Here is a 26,350-nt window from a genome sequence, read left to right on the forward strand (position 1 = left end):
CACTGCGACTGCGCCAAGTAAATTTGCTATGCAGTTAGGAATTTTACTCACGGCTTTTTCATCGTTCTGGCGATCGTAATGTGATTGACAGGAAATGGGTGTTACTGGGCGGAAACAGGCCGTTTTATGGGCGTGTGGGAAAAAACGCCACCGTTTCCGGAAAAAACGCAGGAGTGGCCGGAGAAACGGGGGAGTGTCTGGGCGAACGCTGGGTGTGTTTGTGACGTCAAACCAGGAACGACAAGCACTGAAATGATCGCAGATGGCGAGTAAGTCTGGAGCTACTCAGAAACTGCTACGAGGTGTGTAATCGCAATATTGCGAATACATTGTTCGCAATTTTAAGATGCTAAGATTCACTCCCAGTAGGCGGCGGCTTAGCATGAGCAAATCTGCTAAAATCCGCTTGCGAGCGAACAACTCGGAATGACCCCCATGGTTTTGCCCAATTGCTAACAAAAATCCTGCTGCGATCAACTTGGAATTACCCCCTTAATGTAGGTGATAATGCATCATACACTTTATGTAGGAGTCAGAGCATCAACGGTATGGGTGTGAGATCATACACTAATGTAGGAGTCAGGGCATCACTGCTATGATCTAAGGGCATCATCCGTATGCGTGTGGGCTCATACAATTAATATAGCAGTCAAGCCATCATCGATATAGGTGTGAGCTCATATAGGGGGTCAATCCGAGTTGATCGCTCGCTAGCTACTTTTAGCAGCCATGCAAATGCATAGTCACCGCCAACGGGAGAGTGTATTTTCGCTTTGCAAGTGTGCGAACGCGTGTGCAGCCGAGCAGGACGAAAAAGTTTTTTTCAGTTTCTGAGTAGCTCTGGACTTACTCAGCCCTTGCGATCACTTCAGTCTTTTTGGTCCCAGAATTGACGTGAGAAACCCGCCCTGCAAACGCTTGGACACACCTGCATTTTTCCAAACACTCCCTGAAAACGGTCAGTTGCCACCCACAAACGCCCTCTTCCTGTCACTCTCCTTGCGATTGGCTTTTGCGAACGGATTCTTCATTAAATCCATCACCCAGCAACGATCCTCTTTGTACCCGTATGACGCGCATGCACATTGCGGTGCATGTGCAGTAGTAACTTGTTCGCTGAAAAATGGCAGCGAGCGATCAACTCGGAATGACCCCCGTAGTACACTTAATATAGGGCAGGGCATCACTAATATGGGTGTGAGCTCCAGTGCCATAACTAGACATTTCAGCGCTGTGTGCAATAAATTGCATCAGCGCCCCCCCCTTATGGAAAATAGGGCCAGTGCGTGCCATAGGCGTGCAAAAAATATATAGGGGCTTGGCATCATGGGGAAGGGGTGTGGCCACAAAATAATACCAATTCATATTACGGTGCACAGTAGTCTCCATTATTCAAATTACGCCACACAGTAGCGCCACTACACCAGGTAGAGCCCTTTTTACACATTACGGAAGACAGCGTCCCCTTTTTTACACATTATGGCAGATAGCGTCCCCTTTTTTACACATTACGGCAGACAGCGTCCCCTTTTTTACCCATTACGGCAGACAGTCCCCCTTTTTACACTGTTACGGCAGACAGCGTCCCTCTTTTTTACACATTACGGCAGACAATGTCTCTTTTTACACATTATGGCAGACAGCGTCCACTTTTTTACACATTACGGCAGACAGCGTCTCCTTTTTAAACATTACGGCAGACAGCGTCCCCTTTTTTACACATTACGGCAGACAGCGTCCCCTTTTTTACACATTACGGCAGACAGCGTCCCCTTTTTTACACATTACGACAGACAGCGTCCACTTTTTTACACATTACGGCAGACACTCACACACACACACACACACACACACACACACACACACACACACACACACCCCAACCCTTGCACTTACCGAGATCCTCTCCTCCACACTGCAGACGGCAAGCTCCTGGCTCACAGCAGCTACCGGGTCCTCTCGATTGATGGGCTCAGTCCGGGTGGCCAGCTGCAGCGCAGCGCTCCGGTGTTTGAGGCTACTCCCGACTGAGATGCGCTACTGCGGTGTGCTGCTGCTGGCTGTTCGATGCTCCGTCCTCTCCCGCGCCCATAATGCCATGTGCATTCCGGCCTGGGACACTGGGAGGGAACGGCAGCACAGTGCAGCACTGCTGGGCACTTCAGGCTGGAAGCGGACGGGTGCCGGTGCCTACAGGGTGACTGGGGTCACCCTGCTTGCCCACCCCGAGTGTCAGCGGCCACAGGACTGGGAAGGGTGGGAGGGGCGCACCCTGCCCACCTCGCCAGCACTGGGAGCTGCAGAGCTCAGGAGGCGCGCCACACTGCTGTACACAGAGCCAGCCGGCAGCTGTGCATGCTGATAGCTGCCAGGGCTGGAAATAAAAAAAACAGTTTGCCGGGCGCTCCAATATTTGTGCGGCCCGGCCACGTGTGTGCCAGCGGATGCGCCCTCAGTGCAGGTGCGCGGTGTGCAACGCACTGCTGGCACACACCTAGTTACAACCCTGGGGAGCTCATACACTTAGAGGGTAATTCAGATCTGATCGCAGCAGCAAATTTGTTAGCAGTTATTTCTCTAACGTCCTAGTGGATGCTGGGGACTCCGTAAGGACCATGGGAATAGACGGGCTCCGCAGGAGACAGGGCACATTAAGAAAGAATTAGAATACTGGTGTGCACTGGCTCCTCCCTCTATGTCCCTCCTCCAGACCTCAGTTTGAATCTGTGCCCGGACAGAGCTGGGTGCTTTTAGTGAGCTCTCCTGAGCTTGCTAAAAAGAAAGTATTTTGTTAGGATTTTTTATTTTCAGAGAGATCTGCTGGCAACAGACTCTCTGCTACGTGGGACTGAGGGGAGAGAAGCAGCCCTACTCACTAGAAGATAGGTCCTGCTTCTTAGGCTACTGGACACCATTAGTTCCAGAGGGATCGTACACAGGAACGCACCCTTGGTCGTCCGATCCCGGAGCCGCGCCGCCGTCCCCCTCGCAGAGCCAGAAGACAGAAGCCGGCGTAAGAAGCAAGAAGACTTCGAAATCGGCGGCAGAAGACTCCAGTCTTCATATTAGGTAGCGCACAGCACTCCAGCTGTGCGCCATTGCTCCCACACTAAACCCACACACTCCGGTCACTGTAGGGTGCAGGGCGCAGGGGGGGGGCGCCCTGGGCAGCAATTGGGAACCTTTTGGCAAAAAGTAGCATATATACAGTTGGGCACTGTATATATGCATGAGCCCCCGCCATTATTTTACACACAAAACGCGGGACTTCTTCCTCAGCACTCACCAGCGCCATTTTCTCTCCACAGCTCCGCTGAGAGGAAGCTCCCCAGGCTCTCCCCTGCAGAATCACGGTAGAAAGAGGGTAAAAAGAGAGGGGGGGCACATAAATTTGGCGCAAAAACAGTATATACAGCAGCTACTGGGTTAACACTAAGTTACTGTGTGATTCCTGGGTCATATAGCGCTGGGGTGTGTGCTGGCATACTCTCTCTCTGTCTCTCCAAAAGGCCTTGTGGGGGAACTGTCTTCAAATAGAGCATCCCCTGTGTGTGTGGTGTGTCGGTACGCTTGTGTCGGCATGTTTGACGAGGAAGGCTATGTGGAAACAGAGCGGGTACAAATGAATGTGGGGTCGCCACCGACTGCGCCGACACCCGATTGGATGGATATGTGGAAGGTTTTAAATGATAATGTTAATTCCTTGCATAAAAGGTTGGATAAAGCTGAAGCCTTGGGACAGTCAGGGTCTCAACCCATGCCTGATCCTACAGCGCAGAGGCCGTCAGGGTCTCAGAAGCGCCCACTATCCCAAATTGTTGACACAGATATCGACACGGATTCTGACTCCAGTGTCGATGGCGATGATGCAAAGTTGCAGCCTAAAATGGCTAAAGCCATCCGCTACATGATTATAGCAATGAAAGATGTGTTGCACATCACAGAGGAAACCCCAGTCCCTGACAAGAGGGTTTATATGTATGGGGAAAAAAGGCAAGAGGTGACCTTTCCCCCTTCACATGAGTTAAATGAGTTATGTGAAAAGGCTTGGGAATCTCCAGATAGAAAACTGCAGATTTCCAAACGGATGCTTATGGCGTATCCTTTCCCGCCAACGGACAGGTTACGCTGGGAATCCTCCCCTAGGGTAGACAAAGCTTTAACACGCTTATCCAAGAGGGTAGCCCTGCCGTCACAGGATACGGCCACCCTAAAAGATGCTGCGGATAGAAAGCAGGAAGGTATCCTGAAGTCCATTTATACACATTCAGGTACCCTACTAAGGCCGGCAATTGCGTCGGCCTGGATGTGTAGTGCTGTAGCAGCATGGACAGATACCTTATCTGAGGAACTTGATACCTTGGACAAGGATACTATAGTACTGACCCTGGGGCATATAAAAGACGCAAAGAGACATTAGCCTACTGGGCTCTAGAATACATGCAATGTCGATTTCTGCCAGAAGGGTCCTGGGGACTCGGCAATAGACAGGCGATGCCGACTCAAAAAGGCACATGGAGGTTTTACCTTACAAGGGTGAGGAATTGTTTGGGGACGGTCTCTCGGACCTGGTCTCCACAGCTACGGCTGGAAAGTCAATTTTTTTGCCATATATTCCCTCGCAACCTAAGAAAGCACCGTATTACCAAATGCAGTCCTTTCGATCACAAAAAGGCAAGAAAGTCCGAGGTGCGTCCTTCCTTGCCAGAGGCAGGGGTAGAGGAAAGAAGCTGCACACTACAGCTAGTTCCCAGGAACAGAAGTCCTCCCCGGCTTCCACTAAATCCACTGCATGACGCTGGGGCTCCACAGGCGGAGCCAGGCCCGGTGGAGGCGCGTCTCCGAAATTTCAGCCACAAGTGGGTTCACTCACAGGTGGATCCCTGGGCTATAGAGATTGTGTCTCAGGGATACAAGCTGGAATTCGAAGTAATGCCCCCTCACCGTTACCTCAAATCGGCCCTGCCAGCTTCCCCCATAGAGAGGGAAATAGTGTTAGCTGCAATTCACAAATTGTATCTCCAGCAGGTGGTGGTAAAGGTTCCCCTCCTTCAACAGGGAAGGGGTTACTATTCGACAATGTTTGTGGTACCGAAACCGGACGGTTCGGTCAGACCCATATTGAATTTAAAATCCCTGAACATATACCTGAAAAGGTTCAAGATGGAATCGCTCAGAGCGGTCATCGCAAGCCTGGAGGAGGGGGATTTTATGGTGTCTCTGGACATAAAGGATGCTTTCCTTCATGTCCCCATTTATCCACCTCATCAGGAGTACCTCAGATTTGTGGTACAGGATTGTCATTACCAATTCCAGACGTTGCCGTTTGGTCTGTCCACGGCACCGAGAATATTTACCAAGGTAATGGCAGAAATGATGGTGCTCCTGCGAAAGCAAGGAGTCACAATTATCCCATACTTGGACGATCTCCTCATAAAGGCGAGGTCCAGAAAGCAGTTGCTGATCAGCGTAGCACGCTCTCGGGAAGTGTTACAACAGCACGGCTGGATTCTGAATATTCCAAAGTCGCAGCTGATTCCTACGACGCGTCTGCCCTTCCTGGGCATGATTCTGGACACAGACCAGAAGAAGGTTTTTCTCCCGACGGAGAAGGCTCAGGAACTCATGACACTGGTCAGAGACCTCTTAAAACCAAAACAGGTGTCGGTGCATCACTGCATGCGAGTCCTGGGAAAGATGGTGGCGTCATACGAGGCCATTCCCTTCGGCAGGTTCCATGCAAGGACCTTTCAATGGGATCTGTTGGACAAGTGGTCCGGATCGCATCTACAGATGCATCAGCTGATCACCCTATCCCCCAGGGCCAGGGTGTCTCTCCTGTGGTGGCTGCAGAGTGCTCAACTTCTCGAGGGCCGCAGATTCGGCATTCAGGACTGGGTCCTGGTGACCACGGATGCAAGCCTCCGAGGGTGGGGGGCAGTCACACAGGGAAGAAATTTCAAGGGTCTGTGGTCAAGTCAGGAGACTTGCCTTCACATCGATATCCTGGAGCTAAGGGCCATATACAACGCCCTAAGTCAAGCGGAGACCCTGCTTCGCAACCAATTGGTGCTGATTCAATCAGACAACATCACCGCAGTGGCTCATGTAAACCGCCAAGGCGGCACAAGGAGCAGGGTGGCGATGGCGGAAGCCACCAGAGTTCTTCGATGGGCGGAGAATCACGTACGAGCACTGTCAGCAGTGTTCATTCCGGGAGTGGACAACTGGGAAGCAGACTTCCTCAGCAGGCACGACCTCCACCCGGGAGAGTGGGGACTTCATCAGGAAGTCTTCACGCAGATTGCAAGGCGATGGGAACTGCCACAGGTGGACATGATGGCATCCCGCCTCAACAAAAAGCTACAGAGGTATTGCGCCAGGTCAAGAGACCCTCAGGCGATAGCTGTAGACGCACTAGTGACACCGTGGGTGTTCCAGTCGGTTTATGTGTTTCCTCCTCTTCCTCTCATACCCAAGGTGCTGAGAATCATAAGAAAAAGAGGAGTGAGAACAATACTCATTGTTCCGGATTGGCCAAGAAGGACTTGGTATCCAGAGCTGCAAGAGATGCTCACAGAGGACCCATGGCCTCTGCCTCTAAGACAGGATCTGTTGCAACAGGGGCCCTGTCTGTTCCAAGACTTACTGCGGCTGCGTTTGACGGCATGGCGGTTGAACGCCGGATCCTAGCAGAAAAAGGCATTCCGGATGAGGTTATTCCTACGCTGATAAAGGCTAGGAAGGCCGTGACGGCTAAACATTATCACCGTATATGGCGAAAATATGTTGCTTGGTGTGAGGCCAGGAATGCCCCTACAGAGGAATTCTAGCTGGGCCGTTTCCTTCACTTCCTACAGTCAGGAGTGACTTTGGGCCTAAAATTGGGGTCCATTAAGGTCCAGATTTCGGCCCTATCCATTTTCTTTCAAAAAGAACTGGCTTCTCTTCCTGAAGTTCAGACGTTTGTAAAGGGAGTGCTGCATATTCAGCCCCCGTTTGTGCCTCCAGTGGCACCTTGGGATCTTAACGTGGTGTTGAGTTTCCTGAAATCACACTGGTTTGAGCCACTTAAAACCGTGGAGTTAAAATATCTCACGTGGAAGGTGGTCATGCTATTAGCCTTGGCTTCGGCAAGGCGTGTGTCAGAATTGGCGGCTTTGTCACATAGAAGCCCCTATCTGGTTTTCCATATGGACAGGGCAGAATTGCGGACTCGTCCGCAATTTCTGCCAAAAGTGGTGTCATCTTTTCATATGAACCAACCTATTGTGGTGCCTGTGGCTACTCGTGACTTGGAGGATTCCGAGTTACTAGATGTAGTCGGGCTTTGAAGGTTTATGTAGCCAGAACGGCTAGAGTCAGGAAAACTGAGTCGCTGTTTATCCTGTATGCATCCAACAAGCTGGGTGCTCCTGCTTCAAAGCAAACTATTGCTCGCTGGATCTGTAACACGATTCAGCAGGCTCATTCTGCGGCTGGATTGCCGCTTCCAAAATCAGTAAAAGCCCACTCCACAAGGAAGGTAGGCTCTTCTTGGGCGGCTGCCCGAGGGGTCTCTGCATTACAGCTTTGCCGAGCGGCTACTTGGTCAGGTTCAAACACTTTTGCAAAGTTCTACAAGTTTGATACCCTGGCTGAGGAGGACCTTGTGTTTGCTCATTCGGTGCTGCAGAGTCATCCGCACTCTCCCGCCCGTTTGGGAGCTTTGGTATAATCCCCATGGTGCTTACGGAGTCCCCAGCATCCACTAGGACGTTAGAGAAAATAAGATTTTACTTACTGGTAAATCTATTTCTCGTAGTCCGTAGTGGATGCTGGGCGCCCGTCCCAAGTGCGGACTTCTTCTGCAATACTTGTATATAGTTATTGCTTAAATAAGGGTTATGTTATGATTGCATCAGGGTTTATCTGATGCTCTGTTGTTGTTCATACTGTTAACTGGGTAAGTTTATCACGAGTTATACGGTGTGATTAGTGTGGCTGGTATGAGTCTTACCCTGGATTCCAAAATCCTTTCCTTGTACTGTCAGCTCTTCCGGGCACAGTTTCCTTAACTGAGGTCTGGAGGAGGGACATAGAGGGAGGAGCCAGTGCACACCAGTATCCTAATTCTTTCTTAAAGTGCCCTGTCTCCTGCGGAGCCCGTCTATTCCCATGGTCCTTACGGAGTCCCCAGCATCCACTACGGACTACGAGAAATAGATTTACCGGTAAGTAAAATCTTATTTTTGTTTCTGTACAGAGTAAATACTGGCTGCTTTATTTTTACACTGCAATTTAGATTTCAGGTTGAACACCCCCCACCCAAATCTAACTCTCTCTGCACATATATCTGCCCCCCCCCCCCTGCAGTGCACATGGTTTTGCCCAACTGCTTACAAATTTGCTGCTGCGATCAGATCTGAAGTAGGCCCTTAGTGTAGGAGTCAGGATATCGCCGGTATGGGTGTGAGCTCATGCACTGAATAATAATAATTTTATTTACATAGCCCTTCTATTCGGCAGGACTTAGTCACTTTACTAACATCAAAACTGGTACTTTGTACAAAGGATATAGGGGCATATTTATCACAATCCGCATCTTAGATGCGAATGGAATGTGATAAATTTGTCCCAATCCACAACACCAGTAAGGGCGTAAGCTCATGCACTTAATATAGGAGACAGAGCATCACCATATGGCTGTGAGCTCATACACTTACTTGAATAGGTCGGGGTTCCGACCTATTCAATCCCACCCAGATTTTTCCGACAAGTCAGGCATTTCGGCATGTTAGAAAGCACGTGGATCAGCGGAATAGCCAACGATCCGGGTGCTTCTGTCGGAAACGGGACCAAATTCGACAGTTTTTGGTCCTGTTTCCGACAATCTCAATCCGACTTTACATTTTTTTTGAGGATATGAGACGGGGGAGCGGGGCGGCGGGCTATAGAGGCAGCAGGGCACAGGTACCTTTATAGCAGGGCGTTTTCCTGGCCTGGCTACTCACTCCCGGCAACGTTCCCCGCCGCCACTGACAGCGCTACCCGCAGCCACAGACAGCGCTCCCTGCCACCACTGAAAGTGCTACCCGCCGCCACTGACAGCAGAAACAGGATGGGACACCAGGAATGACCAAATCCGACAGTCGGATTTGGCTCAAATCTGACAATCGGATTTGGGCGCTCATTGAATAGGGCATGTCGGAATGGATCCAACTTTAAATGAATATACCCCTTAATGTAAGAGTCAGGGCATCACAGGTATGGGTGTGAGCTCACACAATTAATGTAAAAGTCAGAGCATCAACAGTAAGGAGGGTATGAGCTCATACACTTAATATAAGAGTCATGGCATCACTGGTATAAGTGAGAGCTCATGCACTTAGAGCCTAATTCAAGGTTGATTGTAAAATAACATGGGCAAAACCATGTGCACTGCAGGTGGGGCAAATATAACATGTGCAGGGAGTGTTAGATTTGGGTGGGGTGTGTTCAAACTGAAATCTAAATTGGTGTGTGAAAATAAAGCAGCCAGTATTTACCCTGCACAGAAGCAATATAACCCACCCAAATCTAACGCTCTCTGCACATGTTATATCTGCCACACCTGCAGTGCACATGGTTTTGGCCATAAGAGGAAAATTTTATTTTGCAATCAACCTTGAATTAGGCCCTTAAAGGAATCAGGGCATCACCAGTATGGGTGAGAGCTCATACATTTAATATTGGAATCACGGTATCGTCATTATGGGTGAAAGCTCATACACTTATGAGGAATGTAGAAGCCGGGGCATTACTGGTATGGTTGTTTCTCTATCAGAACTGATTTTAAAAGACCAGTAGTTTAGAAACTAATTAGGCCCCATTTTTCAAGCCTTGGAGAGTGATAAATAGCGTGGTTATAAAGTACCAGCCAATCAGTTACTAACTTCCTTATCAAAGGCTGTTTGAAAAATGACAGTTAGGAGCTGGTTGGCTGTTACTTTATCACCGTGCTATTTAACACTCTCCAAGGCTTGATAAGTCTGGGCCTAAAAATGCTTCCTGAACATTGATATATGTGTACTAAACATGATAACCTTCTTTTAGGACTATGTGGATGCCCTGAAAGGTCTCTGTTATGACGGCATGGAAGGCGTCTTGTTTCTGTTACTATTTTCTTTCCTCTCGGCTTTATCCTTTACTGCAGCTGTGTGCAGCCTTCCCCGTGCGTGGAAACGCTTTCAGAACAGGTGAGGCGCATCCAGACAAATCCCCAACTCTCATTACACCCATGGCCGCTGCTATTGTACTGCTTTCTGTATTTGCTGGTTTGCTGAATTGTCAGACTCCATAATATAACTGAGAGTCCCATTTCCACTTAACAAGAAATACTTTATCTAATAATTCAAAGTGCATCCAGTCATCTTCCAGATTGCTCTGTTAATGCAGAACAGGATTATTAGATTAAAGGCTGAATGAAAATGTACTTTTAAACATATGTAGAGAATTACGAGGCAGACCAAGGTTAAACGTAGCATACTTATATTATACATTTTATCTACTGTATATGCATCTCTGTATACATTGCGATGCATCAGATCATGTTTTCAGGTTAAGGACCTGATCAACAGAATAATTCATATGTGTACTGACACCTGACATAGTACAGCATTCTCTTAAACGTAATATACTTGTAGCATTTCCCTAAGTAATGGGAGTCCTCCATAAAAAATAATATTAATTACATGGCGTGCACTAAATATTATCTATATATCTATATTTATACACGCACACACACACACACACACACACACACACACATACAATAGAGATGTGCGCAGGACACTTTTCGGATTTTGTGTTTTGGTTTTTGATCTGGATTGGTTTTGCCAAAACCACCCTTTCGGGTTTTGGATCTGGATTTTTCTGAAAAAAACATAAAAACAGCTAAAATCACAGAATTTGGGGTATTTTTGATCCTACAGTAACATTAATCTCAATAACATTCATTTCCACTCATTTGCAGTCTATTCTGAACACCTCACACTTCACATTATTGTTTTTAGACCAAAAGGTTGCACCGAGGTAGCTGGATGACTAAGCTAAGCGACACAAGTGGGCAGCACAAACACCTGGCCCATCTAGGAGTGGCACTGCAGTGGCAGACAGGATGGCAGTTTTAAAACTAGTCCCCAAAGAGCACATCATGCAAAGAAGAAAAAAAAGGCGCAAGATTAGATCGTCCTTGGGCCCTCCCACCCACCCTTATGTTGTTTAAACAGGACATGCACAGTTTAATAAACCCATCATTTCAGCGACAGGTGGTCCCCCTGGAAAAAGCTTGCCAACTTCTCCGAATCATAACTAGCTACAAACCTACCACCTACATATTTGATGACTTTTCACATTATGAGAAGAGGCAAGAAGAAGAGGACAGTGTCAAGAAGGTGATTAAAAATTAGAGAGGCACACGCAATCAGGAACAACACACAGGCTTTCACCTCCGCTCCTACAGTATATTGGTGCGGAACAGAAAGGACTTTCACCAAGCAAATATATAATTACAGGTTGAGTATCCCTTATCCAAAATGCTTGGGACCAGAAGTATTTTGGATATCGGATTATTCTGTATTTTGGAATAGTTGCATACCATGATGAGGTATCATGGCGATGGGATCCAAGTCTAAGCACAGAAAGCATTTATGTTTCATTTACACCTTATACACACAGCCTGAAAGTCATTTTAGCCAATATTTTTAATAACTTTGTGCATTAAACAAAGTGTGTATACATTCACACAATTCATTTGTTTCATATACACCTTATGCACACAGCCTGAAGGTCATTTAATAACTTTGTGTATTAAACAAAGTTTGTGTACATTGAGCCATCAGAAAACAAAGGTTTCACTATCTCACTCAAAAAATTCAGTATTTCGGAATATTCCATATTTCGAAATATTTGGATATGGGATACTCAACCTGTACCACATTACTGGACAAACTGAAAAACTAGGAGCCAAAGCCTCCAAATTTATACCCCCTTCTACATTTTCAGGGATTAAATAATCTCAGATTTAATGCTGGGATGCAAATAAACTGGTCTATACTACAGGATCAAGATTGGATATTTTCTCCTCCACAGACTCCGGAGACTTATTTTATGAAAATCTTGTGGGTTTATTTAAAAAAAAAAAATTTATTGCATTTTTATTTACATATTTGTTGCAGATGCCTTATTTTCATTTTTCACAGCTCCCCGTTACACGCATGTGAACATACCTGTGTGTCCCAGTTACACACATGTGAGCATACCTGTGTGTCTTGTTTATTTTATTTTTAAATAAAGCAGTCACTTAGATGTTTTAGCAGCCCCTAGTGAGCCCCCACAGCAGCCCCGGATCAGCCAAGTTGAGCACGGGTGGGTTCGGTACAGTACTAAGCATGACTGTGCAGTGATTTTTTTGTTAATCAGCCCCTGCCCTAGTGGAGCTTACCACTCTAGTCGAAACTCATTTCATATTACAAGTAGGACTGTGGGAGGAAGCAAAGCTAAGCTCTGTGCCAACAGCATGCCTCATCCTGGCAAGCCAGACATCTTCCTAGCTGTAAGCCACGATGAGACTCCATACTGGGACCTTATTCAGTAACTGTTTGTGCCTCACAGGAGCTCCTGGCCCATCTAGTGCTGCAGTGCAACGGAAAGCTGATGCAATGCAGGATCACTGAAACTTTTTTCTTCTAACACCACGAGGTCCTGCAATAACCCTGTGCAGCCCTTACATCACTGACATAACTACCACCCCTGCAGCCACTGCGGAGGCTTGGAGGCACAGGGCTGCAGGGGCGCGCAGAATAGTGCTGTGTGTCAGGCCGGAAAGGAGGGCGCAGCGAGCGCCTCTCCTGTGTCTCCGGCGGCAGCAGTGTGTCTGTCAAATGAAGCACCAGTTCATGAGCCAATCAAAGCTCGTTGACCAGCAGCCAATCAGGAGCCGCAGCTGCCAGTCTGCGAGCTCTGATTGGCTCACGAACTGGCGCTTCATTTGACAGACACGCCGTCGGAGACACAGCAGGACGGATACAGGAGAGGCGTGCCCTGTGCCCTCCTTCCCAGACTCACACACAGCACAGCAGCAGTGAGCGAGGGGAGTACCTGGCACTGGGTGGGGGCATATATGGCAATGGGGGCATACGCGTATATGGCACTGGGGGGCATATTTGGCACTGGTGGCATATGTGTAGTATCTGGCACTGGGGGAGCATATTTGGCACTGGGGTATATGTGTATCTGGAACTGGGGGGCATTTTTGACACGGGGGCATATGTGTAGCTGGCACTTGTGGGGCATATGTGGCAATCAGGGCATATGTGTATCTGGTACTGTGGGGGCATATGTGTATCTGGCATTGGGGGGGCATATGTGGCACTGGAGGCATGTGTGTTTCTGGCACTATGGGGGCATATTTTTATCTGGCACTGTGGGGGAATATCTGGCACTGGGGGTACACCCCTAGCAACATGCATTACCCCCTGGTAAAAAAAACATGACACCCAGCTTATGAAATCCCTGGCAACAAGCATTACCCCCTAACCACAAGCATGACACCCAGTGCATGAAACCCCTGGCAACGAGCTTGACACCCAGTGCATGAAACCCCTGGCAACGAGCATGAAACCCTGAGCATGAAAACCCCTGGCACCGTGCATAGAACCAAGAGCATGAAACCCCTAGCAACGAGCAGGTAATTTAAAAGTAATTAGAAGCCTTACTGTAGGGCTTAATGTGTAATTAGCATTGTAGTGTGTGGCATAATGTATCATGGACATTGCGGTGTGTGGAATAATGTGTCACAGGCATTACGGTGTGTGGTATACTATATCGCGGGCATTGTGGTAAAAATGTTTCAGGGGCATTGCAGTGTGTGGTATAATGTATAACGGGCTTTGCGATGTGTGTCATAATGTGTCACAGGCATTACAGTGTGTGGTATACTATAACATGGACATTGTGGTATGTGGTATAATGTCTCGGGCATTGCAGTGTGTGGCATAATTTATAACGGGCATTGCGGTGTGTGGCATAATGTGTCACAGGCATTACGGTGTGTGGCATAATGTGTCAGGGGCATTACGGTGTGTGGCATGTTGTGTAATGGGCATTATGGTGTGTGGCATTATGGTGTGTGGCATAATGTCTATGGGCCATTGCAGTGTGTTGCATAATGTGTAAGGGGCAATACTATAAGGAGGAAAAATGACAAATAATGTTAGGGGAATGAATCAGGATTTTCTTTCTTTACTGTGGTGGCCAATGTCTCCGTGTACAGGTTTCAAAACTGGGGTATAAGGTAGTCTTTTCCTGCAATGCCACACCCATTCAGTGAAGCCACACCCATTTTAGTGAGGCCATGCCCATTTTTTCAGCGTGCGCCTGCCCTGCAGCACACGCATCTTCACTTTTATTGTGGCAATTATGAGGGGGGGGGGGATTCATTTGAATCCCTAACATTAAATAATTGAGAAGAACCTCTCTAATGCTGACTACATAGTGCACACTAGAAGATATATCTACTAGAGATGAGTGGGTTCAGACAGGACACCCCTGGAAGTTTATGGCAGACATATAGACATAGGTGTATTTGGAAAATCTTGTTTTCACCAGCAGTTGCCAGAGAAAATGAAGTAGGAGATGTTGCCATGTCACGTTCCGCTGGATTATGAGTCTGTCTCTTCTGAGTCTGACTGACTTTGGCCACAAATGTGGTCTCTCCCCACTTTATTGAAAAACACTTTGTCAAAATTGCAATTTCCATTTCCACCTTTGCGGCTGTATGTTTTCATAATTTTGGTTGTGATGTTGAAGCTTGTTTCATATTCTGCTCTAGGCTTTAATTTAAACCTTGGCTCAAGTACAGCAGCACCACTGAAATTATACGTCTGACAGGCAACACCACTGGACTTATACAGTATAGGCAGCACCCCTGGAGAATTACACAGCACAGCAGACAGGCAACAGGACCCTTGGACTTAAACAGCAGTGGGGCAGCACTCCTTGACTGATAGGGCAGAGGGGCAGCACCCCATATAGGACAGCACCCCTGGAATAATGTGGCAGACAAAGAAAAGATGTGCAAGATGGAATTGTCCTTGGGCCCTCCCACCCTTATGTTGTATAAACAGGACATGTACACTATAACAAACCAATCATTTCAGCGACCGGGTCTGCCACACGACTGTGGCTGAAATAATTGCTTTGTTTGGGCCCTCGCCAAAAAAGAAGCAATTAGTCTCTCCTTGCACAAACTGGCTCTACAAAGGCAAGATGTTGTCCTCATCCTCCGATTCCTCACCCCCTTCATTGTGTACATCCTCAGCCTCACAGAGAAATAATTCCACACCAAAGAGGTGGATTTTTTGGTATTTTCCCAGGCATGACAATGGGCTTTTTCAACCCATTGCCAATAACTGTCTCCACTGGTGCCTTATTCAAACAAACCACATAACCACCATCATCAACTTCCTCCAAAGCGCCAGCTACACCAATATCCTCCTCATCCTGGTGTACTTCTACAGTGACATCCTCAATCTCAATATCAGCAACTGGACTGGCGGTGCTCCTCCTCTTCCCATACAGTCTTGGTGAAGTCAGGCCTAGACATCGCAACCACCAAAACACATGAACTCTCCTTGGGGATTTGTGATCTCTGAACACACAGTTGTTTTTTCATGTGCTTTAAAAAGCTTTATTTTTTAATTTTTTTGAGAGGGAGGAGGGCTTCCATCTTCATGAGAAGCTGATCCACCAGTCATGAACATAGGCCAAGGCCTTAGCCTTTCCTTGCCACTTTGTGTCGTGAATGGCATATTGCCAAGTTTACGTTTCTTATCAGATCATTTCTTTTTTTTGGTCATTAATTATTTCTTCTTGTATTTTACATGCCCACCATAACATTGGGTATTGGCCTTAGCAGACGACGTTGATGGAATTGCATTATCAATGTCATGACTAGTGGAAGCAGCAGCTTCAGCACTAGTACTAGGAACTGGAAGTTGTTCCTGATCTTTCAATATTTTTTCCTCCAAATTTTTGTTCTCCATTTCACAGGACAGCACCCCTTTATTATTACAGCACACAGAACAGTGCCCCTTTATTTTCACAACACCCCTGTAATTTTACAGCATACAAGACAAGGCCAGTGCACATTTATTTTCACAGCACTCCTGTATTATTACAGCATACAAGACAGGGCCAGTGTACATTTAATTTCACTGCACCCCTGTAATTTTACAGCATACAAGATAGTGCCAGTGTACTTTTATTTTAAAAACAGTACCCCTGTATTTTTACAGCATACAAGACATGGCCAGTGTACCTTTATTTTAACAACAGCTCCCCTGTATTTTTACAGTATACAAGACAGGGCCAGTGTACATTTATTTTCACAGCACCCCTGTAATTTTACAGAATACAAGACAGGCCCAGTCTACCTTTACAACACCCCTGTATTTTTTACAGCATACTGGACAATGCCCCTGTACCGCACAGTGACAGGACAGCAACACCCATGTATAGCTGCAGCACCCCTAGCAGCACAGGACACACAGTGACAGGACAGCACCCCTAAAGAGCACACACTGATCCCACCCGACGCCACCACCCACAGAGAGACAGAGGTCCGTCTCCCACGCTCCCCAAGTCTGGTGTAAAAATGGCGGCAACGCGTGGTTCCTTATATGGAATCCAAAACCCGCGAGATTCCGACAGCGGGATGATGACGTTTTGCCTCGTTCTGGGATCTGAGTTTGGCGGGAAGTCCCAAGCCGGACTTGGTTCCGGCTCGGATCGTGAAGTTTGGGGAAAGGGGGGGGGGGGACCTGCTCATCTCTAATATATACATACATACATACATACATACAGGGTTATTCATGTTTGGTATCAAACCAAAAAAAGCACACTAATGGGCAGGGACGGTGCTAGGGTGTTCGGCGCCCTCCTGCAAAATATAAATTTGCGCCCTCCCATACTTTACATGCAGGGCCGTAGGGTTACCATGGCCTCTTGGGCCCCTGAGCTGCAGGAGATCCGTGTAAGCCTATGGATGTGAACTCTCTGCCCACACACACCCTGTGCAGGGCTAGTTACGGGCCTACACACAGACAGTGCCGTAACTAGACATTTTAGCGCTGTGTGCAAGAGAGGGCATTGGCGGCCTCCCTGTGTGTAAAATAGGGGCACTGCGCGCCGCAGGCGCGTGCAAAAAATTTAGGGGCGTGGCTTCAGGGGGAAGGGGTGTGGCCACAAAATAATACCAATTCATAATACATATTATAGTAGTCTCCATTATTCAAACTACGCCGCACAGCAGCGCCACTACACCAGGTAGAGCCCCTTTTACACATTACGGCGGACAGATTTCCATTTTTACACATTACGGCAGACAGCGCCCCCCTTTTTACACATTAAGGCAGACAGCATCCCCCTTTTTACACATTACAGCAGACAGCATCCCCCTTTTTACACATTATGGCAAACAGCGTCCCCTTTTTACACATTACGGCAGACAGCGTCCCCCTTTTTACACATTACGGCAGATAGCGTCCCCCTTTTTACACATTACGGCAGACAGAGTCCCCTTTTTACACATTACGGCGGACAGAGTCCCCTTCTTACACATTACGGCAGACAGCATCCCCTTTTTACACATTACGGCAGACAGCGTCCCCCTTTTTACACATTACGGCAGACAGTGTCCCCTTTTTACACAGTATGGCGGACAGCGTCCCCTTTTTACACACTACGGCAGACAGCGTCCCCTTTTTAAACATTACGGCAGACAGCGCCCCCCTTTTTACACATTACGGTGGACAGTGTCCTCCTTATTACACATTACGGCAGACAGCATCCCCCTTATTACACATTATGGCAGACAGCGTCCCCTTTTCACACATTATGGCTCTGCATACAGATAGTATACACACATACATAAATACAGTATATACATAAATACAAACACACACATACATACACATACCCAGACACACACACACACACACACACACACACACACACACACACACACACACTTTCTCTCTCACTCTTTTTACATCCACTTACCACAGTTGTGCTGGCCAGACCTTCAATAGCATTATCCTGTGTAGCTCCGCCCCCTTGGTCCGTGTAGCTCCGCCCCTTTTCGGACGAACTATCACAGACACTCCTCTCCCTGTCACAGGGGAGAAAGGAGAAGGCTTCATGCTGCCGGCGCTGCTGCGGCTGCCTGTCAGTGTGACAGGGCAGGCGCAGCAGCAGGGGGGACAGGACGGCGCTTCAGCTGGGATGCAGAGCAGTGAAGGCGCCTCTCCTGCCCGGCACCTACCTGCTCTGCATCCCTTCGCTGAGCGGGTAGCGCCGGGCCTGCTAATGGGCAAACTCTTGTTGCACTGCAGGTGGGGCAGACATAACATGTGCAGAGAGATTTATATTGTTTCTGTGCAGGGTAAATACTGGCTGCTTTATTTTTAAACTGTAATTTAGATTTCAGTTTGAACATGCCCCAGCCAAATCTAAAGCTGGATACATACTGATAGATATATCTGCAGATCAATGGATCTGCAGATATATCTATAGCCGGTTCGGGCAGTGTGATAGGGAAGAAATTTCTGTAATTTCCACAAATTGGCGCGAGGGGAATGCTGCCTGATGGGAACTATTGACTCAAATTGGATAACACCCCTTAATCCAAAATAATTTGTACAAATCTAAAGCAAGATAGAGTCAATGGCTTCCTTTGGCGCATAAAGAAAACTTGAAAAATGAGGAAGTAATAGTACTTTCCTAACTCAAATGGTACGGTGTTTTGTTTGGCATACCCCCACTCACGCTGATATGAAGTAAATTATACACATCAAGGTATCTTTAATAATCCTATATCATGATAGTCCTGGGTGTCGTACCCCAACTCACACGGAAATGGGAATCTGGACTCCTATCAAGGTTTCTTTCAAATATCCTCTCACGATAATTCATAAAAATGTATCCTCAATGTGTGATGACCTCATTTGCATGAAAAATGAGAGAGAAATATCCAATGTGTAGTAATTTCTTTACCGTGTGTTATATATAAGATTTGCAATTATGGATCATTTCCGTGCCTTGATTACACCTTCATTCATTCCACTGTGTGAAATGTTGTTATGGTTTCATGTGCACCACCAACACATGGGCCCTTCACCAGATTATTAATAAGGTATGCGTACCCCTCACTCACACAATAAATATAGGTGAAACTCCTATAACGGTATCTTTGCATGGAAGAAATATATCTCATGGGCGTACCCCAACTCACACATAGATATGCAGGTTGAATCCCATCAAGGTATCTTTATCTGGTCCTTGTTCCACAACTTATATCAAGCAGAAAAAGGCCTGTGTAGCAATTCTGTATGGAAATGCTTGGCTCCCAAATATAGGTCCCACATAAAAGAGATTCAAAAAGCAGGTCTTACTTCCTCATACAACATGTGAGTCCCAGAGACGTCGGTAAAACAAATGATCCACAAAAATGTATTAAAAACAAACATGAACAACTCTACAAAAATTCATCTAAAAAGTCTCTTTGCAAAAGGTGCATATGAACCATCTGATATAAATTGTTCACATCAAAGGTAAGTATAAATTTATAAAATATAAATCAATAAAAAATTCAGTTGGAAGAATGGCTACACACACAGTGGTCTGTCGACGCGTTTCGGTCTCTTGGACCTTTTTCAAGACCTCTTTTGCAAAGAGACTTTTAGATGAATTTTTGTAGAGTTGTTCATGTTTGTTTTTAATAAATTTTTGTGGATCATTTGTTTTACCGATGTCTCTGGGACTCACATGTTGTATGAGGAAGTAAGACCTGCTTTTTGAATCTCTTTTATTTGGGACCTATATTTGGGAGCCAAGCATTTCCATACAGAATTGCTACACAGGCCTTTTTCTGCTTGATATATGTTGTGGAACAAGGACCAGATAAAGATACCTTGATGGGATTCAACCTGCATATCTATGTGTGAGTTGGGGTACGCCCATGAGATATATTTCTTCCATACAAAGATACCGTTATAGGAGTTTCACCTATATTTATTGTGTGAGTGAGGGGTACGCATACCTTATTAATAATCTGGTGAAGGGCCCATGTGTTGGGGGTGCACATGAAACCATAAGAACATTTCACACAGTGGAATGAATGAAGGTGTAATCAAGGCACGGAAATGATCCATAATTGCAAATCTTATATATAACACACAGTAAAGAAATTACTACACATTGGATATTTCTCTCTCATTTTTTCATGCAAATGAGGTCATCACACATTGAGGATACATTTTTATGAATTATCGTGAGAGGATATTTGAAAGAAACCTTGATAGGAGTCCAGATTCCCATTTCCGTGTGAGTTGGGGTACGACACCCAGGACTATCTTGATATAGGATTATTAAAGATACCTTGATGTGTATAATTTACTTCATATCAGCGTGAGTGGGGGTACGCCAAACAAAACACTGTACCATTTGAGTTAGGAAAGTACTATTACTTCCTAATTTTTCAAGTTTTCCTTATGCGCCAAAGGAAGCCATTGACTCTATCTTGCTTTAGGTTCGGGCAGTGTGTTGTGCATACACACTGCCCGATCTGTCATGACTGACGACACAAACTGGGCGGGCTTGTACATGCACCCGCCCAGGTTAGCAGTCAATCACCGCCGGCTGCGGGCGGTCGGCTGACTGGCTGTACACACACAACGATGTACCAATATATCTGTAGATATATTGGTTATCATGTGTGTTGCGGGTCGATGCGATATGTCTTTGAATGACGGTGTTAACAGACATATCGTTGGTACGCACTGGCTGACGGGCCAGCGATATATCGGTCTTCAATAAAACGGACGATATATGGGCCAGTGTGTACCCAGCATTACTCTCTGTGCACATGTTCATCTGCCCCACCTGCAGTAAATATGGTTTTGCCCATTAGTGTGCTTTTTTGGTTTGCTAACAAACCTGAATAAGGCCCATGCTTCTTTAACCAGCCTCGAACTGAGCGTTTAAAATGCCTAATACAGAAGGGAAGTTGACATATTGTTGCCTGTTTACTATTTTCATGAAAATGCACCTACCATTATCAGTGTCATTACTGGTTCTTAAATTAAAATGGCTGTTAGCTCATCAGTTTTGATTCAGCTAACAAAATGGCTGCATCCATGATGTATAGCAGAAAGGTATATTTTAAAAGGTAAAGGGATTTTTAAACCAATCCCTTATTTATATTCATAAAATGGGTGTAGTATGGTATGCCGGCGGCCGGGCTCCTGGTAACCAGCATACCGGCGCCGGGAGCCCGACCGCCGGCATACTGACAGCGTGGCGAGCATAAAGGAGCCCCTTGCGGGCACGGTGGCGCTCCCTCCAGGGGGGTCGTGGACACCCACGAGGGAGAATATCTGTCGGTATGCCGGGTGTCGGGATTCCGGCGCCGGTATACTGTGACCGCATACAGAAGACCACCCCATAAAATAACTACATCATATTATCTTTTTATGGTCCCATGTAATACATTACCCCTAGTTTCTTATGTTAGATCATGGTTTGCAGGCCTATTAACATAACCTTTTTTGTGTATTTTTTGGATTCATTTGCTGCCTACTGCTCTAGTTATAATAAATTATAATGAATTATATTTAAGTAATTAAACACTGTTTCTACTCTATTACAGGGACCTGGATTATGACGATATGGATGAGGATGACCCGTTTAACCCTCAGGCACGTAGAGAGATGCTGCGCACGGCGGGCAGGCCTCACCTGCCCAGTTTCTATAGTTACAGCAGTAGCTGCGGCAGCCACAACAGCCTGCGGGTCTTGGCCCCGCCTATTTCCAACGCCCCCGTCTCACAGTACATGTGAGTAGCCGCACACACAGGCCGGCAGCCACATGGGGGCTTTTTATTTAAAATTACAATATTGATCAAGAAAAAAAAAGTTTCTTGATATTTTGTGCCTGCAGAGAGACCCGCAGATGAATGCCGTGCTCTGCATATAATATCATAAGTGTATATAATATAAAAGACATGGAGTCTTAATGCCTTTATGTGGTAGGAGTATACAATATGCACTCCAAAAGCCACATTTTATTAAAAGGGAACTGGACTGTATAGACAGATAGATCCTATACCGCAGCAGGTAACACGCTGGGACTGTCACTGTAAGCAAATACTTCAAAAGTTTTACTATTCATTCTAACAGTCCAGTTTTGTTTCATTTTTTTTTTTCTTAAAAGAGGGCATTTACAAGGGTATTTTTATATATTTTTAAAGAAAGCAGAAATGCATGCACATACACTCTCACACAGTACTGATATGGTACACTCCCGTGGGGCACACAGTACTTTATGCTGCTCATAAAATAATAACATAAATTGGACAAGTACTTTTTAGGGATATCCATTGACCAACGATGGCTAACAACCACCATGGACGTAACTGTAGTGGGTGCAGGGGGTGCCATTACTATGGGGCCCAGAGGCTTAGGGGACCCAGGTTATATACTGTAGTTGCACACCAATTTTCCAGATTTGCCTGCTAAGCAATTGGGTCCGACCCATTGCCCAGTCTTGAAGGGGTAACATTCTGTTTTCAGTCAGAGGTGTGTATAGCTGATGTTATAATAGTAAAATGGAATTGTAATGTGGCATAATCTGAACTGGGCATTGTAATGTGGCATAATCTGGACTGGGCATTGTAATGTGGCATAATCTGACCTGTTTATTATAATGTTGCATAATATGAATTGGGCCACTGTTGTGTGGCACACTATGAAGTTGTGGCACACTATGAAATGGCGGCACTATAGTGTAGCATAATATGAAGAGGATGGAACTGTAATGTGTCACAATATGAATTGGAGGCACTATAGTGTGGCAAAATATGAACTGGGATACTGTATGTCATAATGTGAATTGTGGTATTGTGTGTACTGGCAGCTCTACAATGTGACATACTGTGAACTACTGGGCACTACTGTTATGCATAAAATGAATGATGGCACTGGGGCATTAAGTTAACAACTGCTGTGGAGAGGTGTCTCTTTAGAAACTTTGGCTCAGGGGCCCCTTTAAAAGTTCTGGCTATGCTCCTGCCTTAGTCTGTCATTAGTTTTAGGTTGTGACACATAGTATGAGATTGGCAGTGGCATACTAGGGGATCGGTAGTGGCAGTGATTATAATGCAAGTCAGACTATTTAGCATACTAGCTGGTTTGATTAGCATACTGACAACTATGATAAGCAAACTTATTCCCCAACTTGCCAATCCTTTCTTGTGTGAGGTGGTGGAAGAGGTTTCCCTTTCTTGCTTTAACCACTTGCCTGGCAATGACGTATGTGATGCAGCCTAAGCCAGGATTGCGTTACCTGGCCAGGTCACATCACATACGCCTGGGTGGCCCGGTGCTTCCCCCGAGTGTAGAACAGGCTTCCTCCTGCTGCAGCACCCCCCTGGGACCACCGACATCACTCCTGAAAATGCGCCCTAGAATGCCTTGCGAGCAGCATACTGTGGCACTAAAAGTTCTGGGAGATTATGAGTTCCCTCGGAACTAAAAATGCTGGGAGATGATTAGTCCCCCCTGCCCCACACTGGACTGTGCTGTCCTCAATAAGGTGAAGGCGGGGCTATAAGGTGGGGTAGTAAAATAGTGGGGGTGATCACTTAACAAGAAGTGGGGTGTGGTTGGTAAGAGAGGCCCCATAAGAAGATTCTACTAGCTGTGAAGGGGCTGGAGTATTATTTATATATATATATATATATATATATATATATATATATATTAAAAAATGTAAATCAAATGACACACATTGACTCATGGGGAGAAGGGGCCCATTAACGCTAGGGTGAGAGGGCTCTTCCACTGAGCTCTATTCCCGCTAAAGTGTATTTTGCCACTGGGTGGTGGTGGGGGGGGGGGGGTGGAAAGTAATTTCACCTTGGGGTCTATGGACACGGAGGGGGGATGGGAGGGTGGTGGTGTAAAACACACCCTAGATATATATTTTTTTAAATAAAATATTTATATTTTTTTATTAAAGAGACTTTTTAAACGTTTTCATATAAAAAATAGTTAAAATATTAAGTGGCGAAATTACCTCTGGTAGACAAAAAGAGGACCTACTGTATTGTAGAACAAATAGGATAAGAAAATAGATACAGAAAGAGTAGAAAAAAACCCACTTGCTAAATCAATTAAAGTACAAAGGGTTCTCACCCCTTCAGAAAACAAAGCAGCGTGTGAAATTTTGTAGATTCAATTACTACTTGTAATAGTAAAATTACACACATTGAGTACTCAGTTTTGGTTTCTTGCAAATCACAGATACGGAACATAGTATATGGCTTTGTTTAAAAACACACTGAAGGTAATTTACAAAGTGCAAAATGACCCATGTGCCCTGCAGTATCAGTTACCACAATGTGGGCCTGATGCTCAGTCGGACGCAGCGGCAATGTTGGACGCGGTGGAGCAATATTTTTCATCTGCATGTGTCTGAGTCGCATTGTGAATGTATCTTGATTTAATTAGTACAAACAAGTTGCAGACTTCCACCTATCCTGATTTGTAAATATTGAATGGGGCAGAGTAACATCCAAAAGTAGTTGAGGCTTGGTTTTACCTGCAGAGTATGGGCTTAGTTTGTTCCAATTTTGTTTAAATAGTGCAGTGCTGTAACAGTGCACTTCCGTGTCTGTCAATCCCAGCAAACGTGTCATCATGATGTCTCAGAAATGCAGCAGGAAGCTGGGTACGCAACCTCAGCCTTGTGCTCTGGATGGTAGCACAGTTCTCAGTACTGCTCTGGCACAATGCACCTCCTTAAAGTTTTCCTGCATTTTCCCACAGATACATGTACTTCTAATCTGCAGAGATGTTACATCCTGAAAGTGAACAGTAGATGAAGACCTTGATGTGCAGTAGGCAAGATTATCCAGGATACCAGTATTAAATTAGTGTGTTTTTTGATGCATGTGTAGCATACTTGCCTACTCTCCCGGAATGGCTGGGAGGCTCCCGAAAATCGTGTGGCAGTCCCGGCCCCCCAGGGAAGTGGACAAGTCTCCCGCATCCATCTCCCCACCACCTGCACCCCCAGTTTCTTCAGCTGACCCCCGGGCTAAATCACATCATCGCAGCCCTGCCCCCACTTTACAATGCCGGTAATGTGGGCATTATAAAGTGGTGGGTAGGGCTACGATTACGCAATCACATCTCCCCTCCCCTGGATCGCCTCCTCCACCCCCCCAGACCACCCCCTCCTGTGCAACCTGGTTGCTCCCATTAAGTAGGCGAGTCAGTGGTTTGTCAATGAGGCCTTTTGTATTACATGCTGTGAGATCAAGATATATAAATAATTTCTTCCCTATCCTTTACTTCTTATCTGTACTTTTTATTGGGTTGTACTTTTGGAAACTATAATCTTCCTCTATAAACAGGTTTAGAAGTATCATGCTACATAGGGCTTGATTCTGAGTCAGGCACAGGTGCGCCAATTTTCACAAAACTGAGACACCCACTTGCAGCATCTTAGGAAAGTGCATTTTCGTCTCCATGCGTATTTTGATACACCATCGATCGAACCATCGAAATTACCACCAGCTCTATAGCAGGTGCAGCTTCTCCTGTGTGTCTTTGGATACAGTTACTTTCAGCTTCACCACCCTGTCACCTCCCAGGAATGCCCAATAACATTCACAGACTGTGCATACATTTCTGTTCTGCGTCTCTGGGTGCTAACAATCAAGACACAGTACGGACGGTGTAATGGTTAGCATTACTGCCTCACAGCACTAAGGTCATGGGTTTGATTCCCACCATGGCCCTAACTGTGCGGAGTTTATATATTCTCCCCATACTTGCGTGGGTTTCCTCTGGGTACTCCGGTTTCCTCCCACAATCCATAAATATACTGGTAGATTAATTGGCTCAGAACAAAATTGACCCTAGCGTGAATGTATGTGTGTGTACGTGTGGTAGGGAATATAGGTTGTAAGTTCCACTGGGGCAGGGACTGATGTGAATGGGCAAATATTCTCTGTAAAGCGCTGCGGAATATGTGTGCGCTATATAAGTAACTGATAATAATAATAAAGACACATGCGCTGTATGACTGGGACGCATGTACAGACTTGAAATATTATACAGCTGCGTGCGGCATCGCCACTGCATCTGACTCAGATACATAATGTTTTTGTTTTTTAATGGAAATGGAAAGGGGCTGATGGCTAATTCTCTATGGAACCTTTATTGGGATAAATATTAAACTGAAGCTAATTAAAAAATAATTCCTT

The 26,350-nt window shown here is 46.1% G+C and overlaps 1 protein-coding gene across 2 annotated transcripts in view; it reads left to right on the plus strand.

The window, feature by feature from the left end:
• TTYH1 (tweety family member 1) overlaps positions 1-26,350 on the plus strand; it is a 476,474-nt gene that overhangs the window by 423,145 nt on the left and 26,979 nt on the right. Inside the window, exons 11-12 of one of the 2 annotated variants that reach the window (XM_063942879.1) lie at positions 10,075-10,217; positions 21,728-21,913. In XM_063942879.1, coding sequence (XP_063798949.1) covers positions 10,075-10,217; positions 21,728-21,913 — 329 coding nt within the window. The remainder of the gene's footprint in view (positions 1-10,074; positions 10,218-21,727; positions 21,914-26,350) is intronic. The other variant, XM_063942880.1, reaches the window with a different exon arrangement.

Source organism: Pseudophryne corroboree, chromosome 10 (genome assembly GCF_028390025.1).
Source record: "Pseudophryne corroboree isolate aPseCor3 chromosome 10, aPseCor3.hap2, whole genome shotgun sequence".
Lineage (NCBI taxonomy): Eukaryota > Metazoa > Chordata > Amphibia > Anura > Myobatrachidae > Pseudophryne > Pseudophryne corroboree.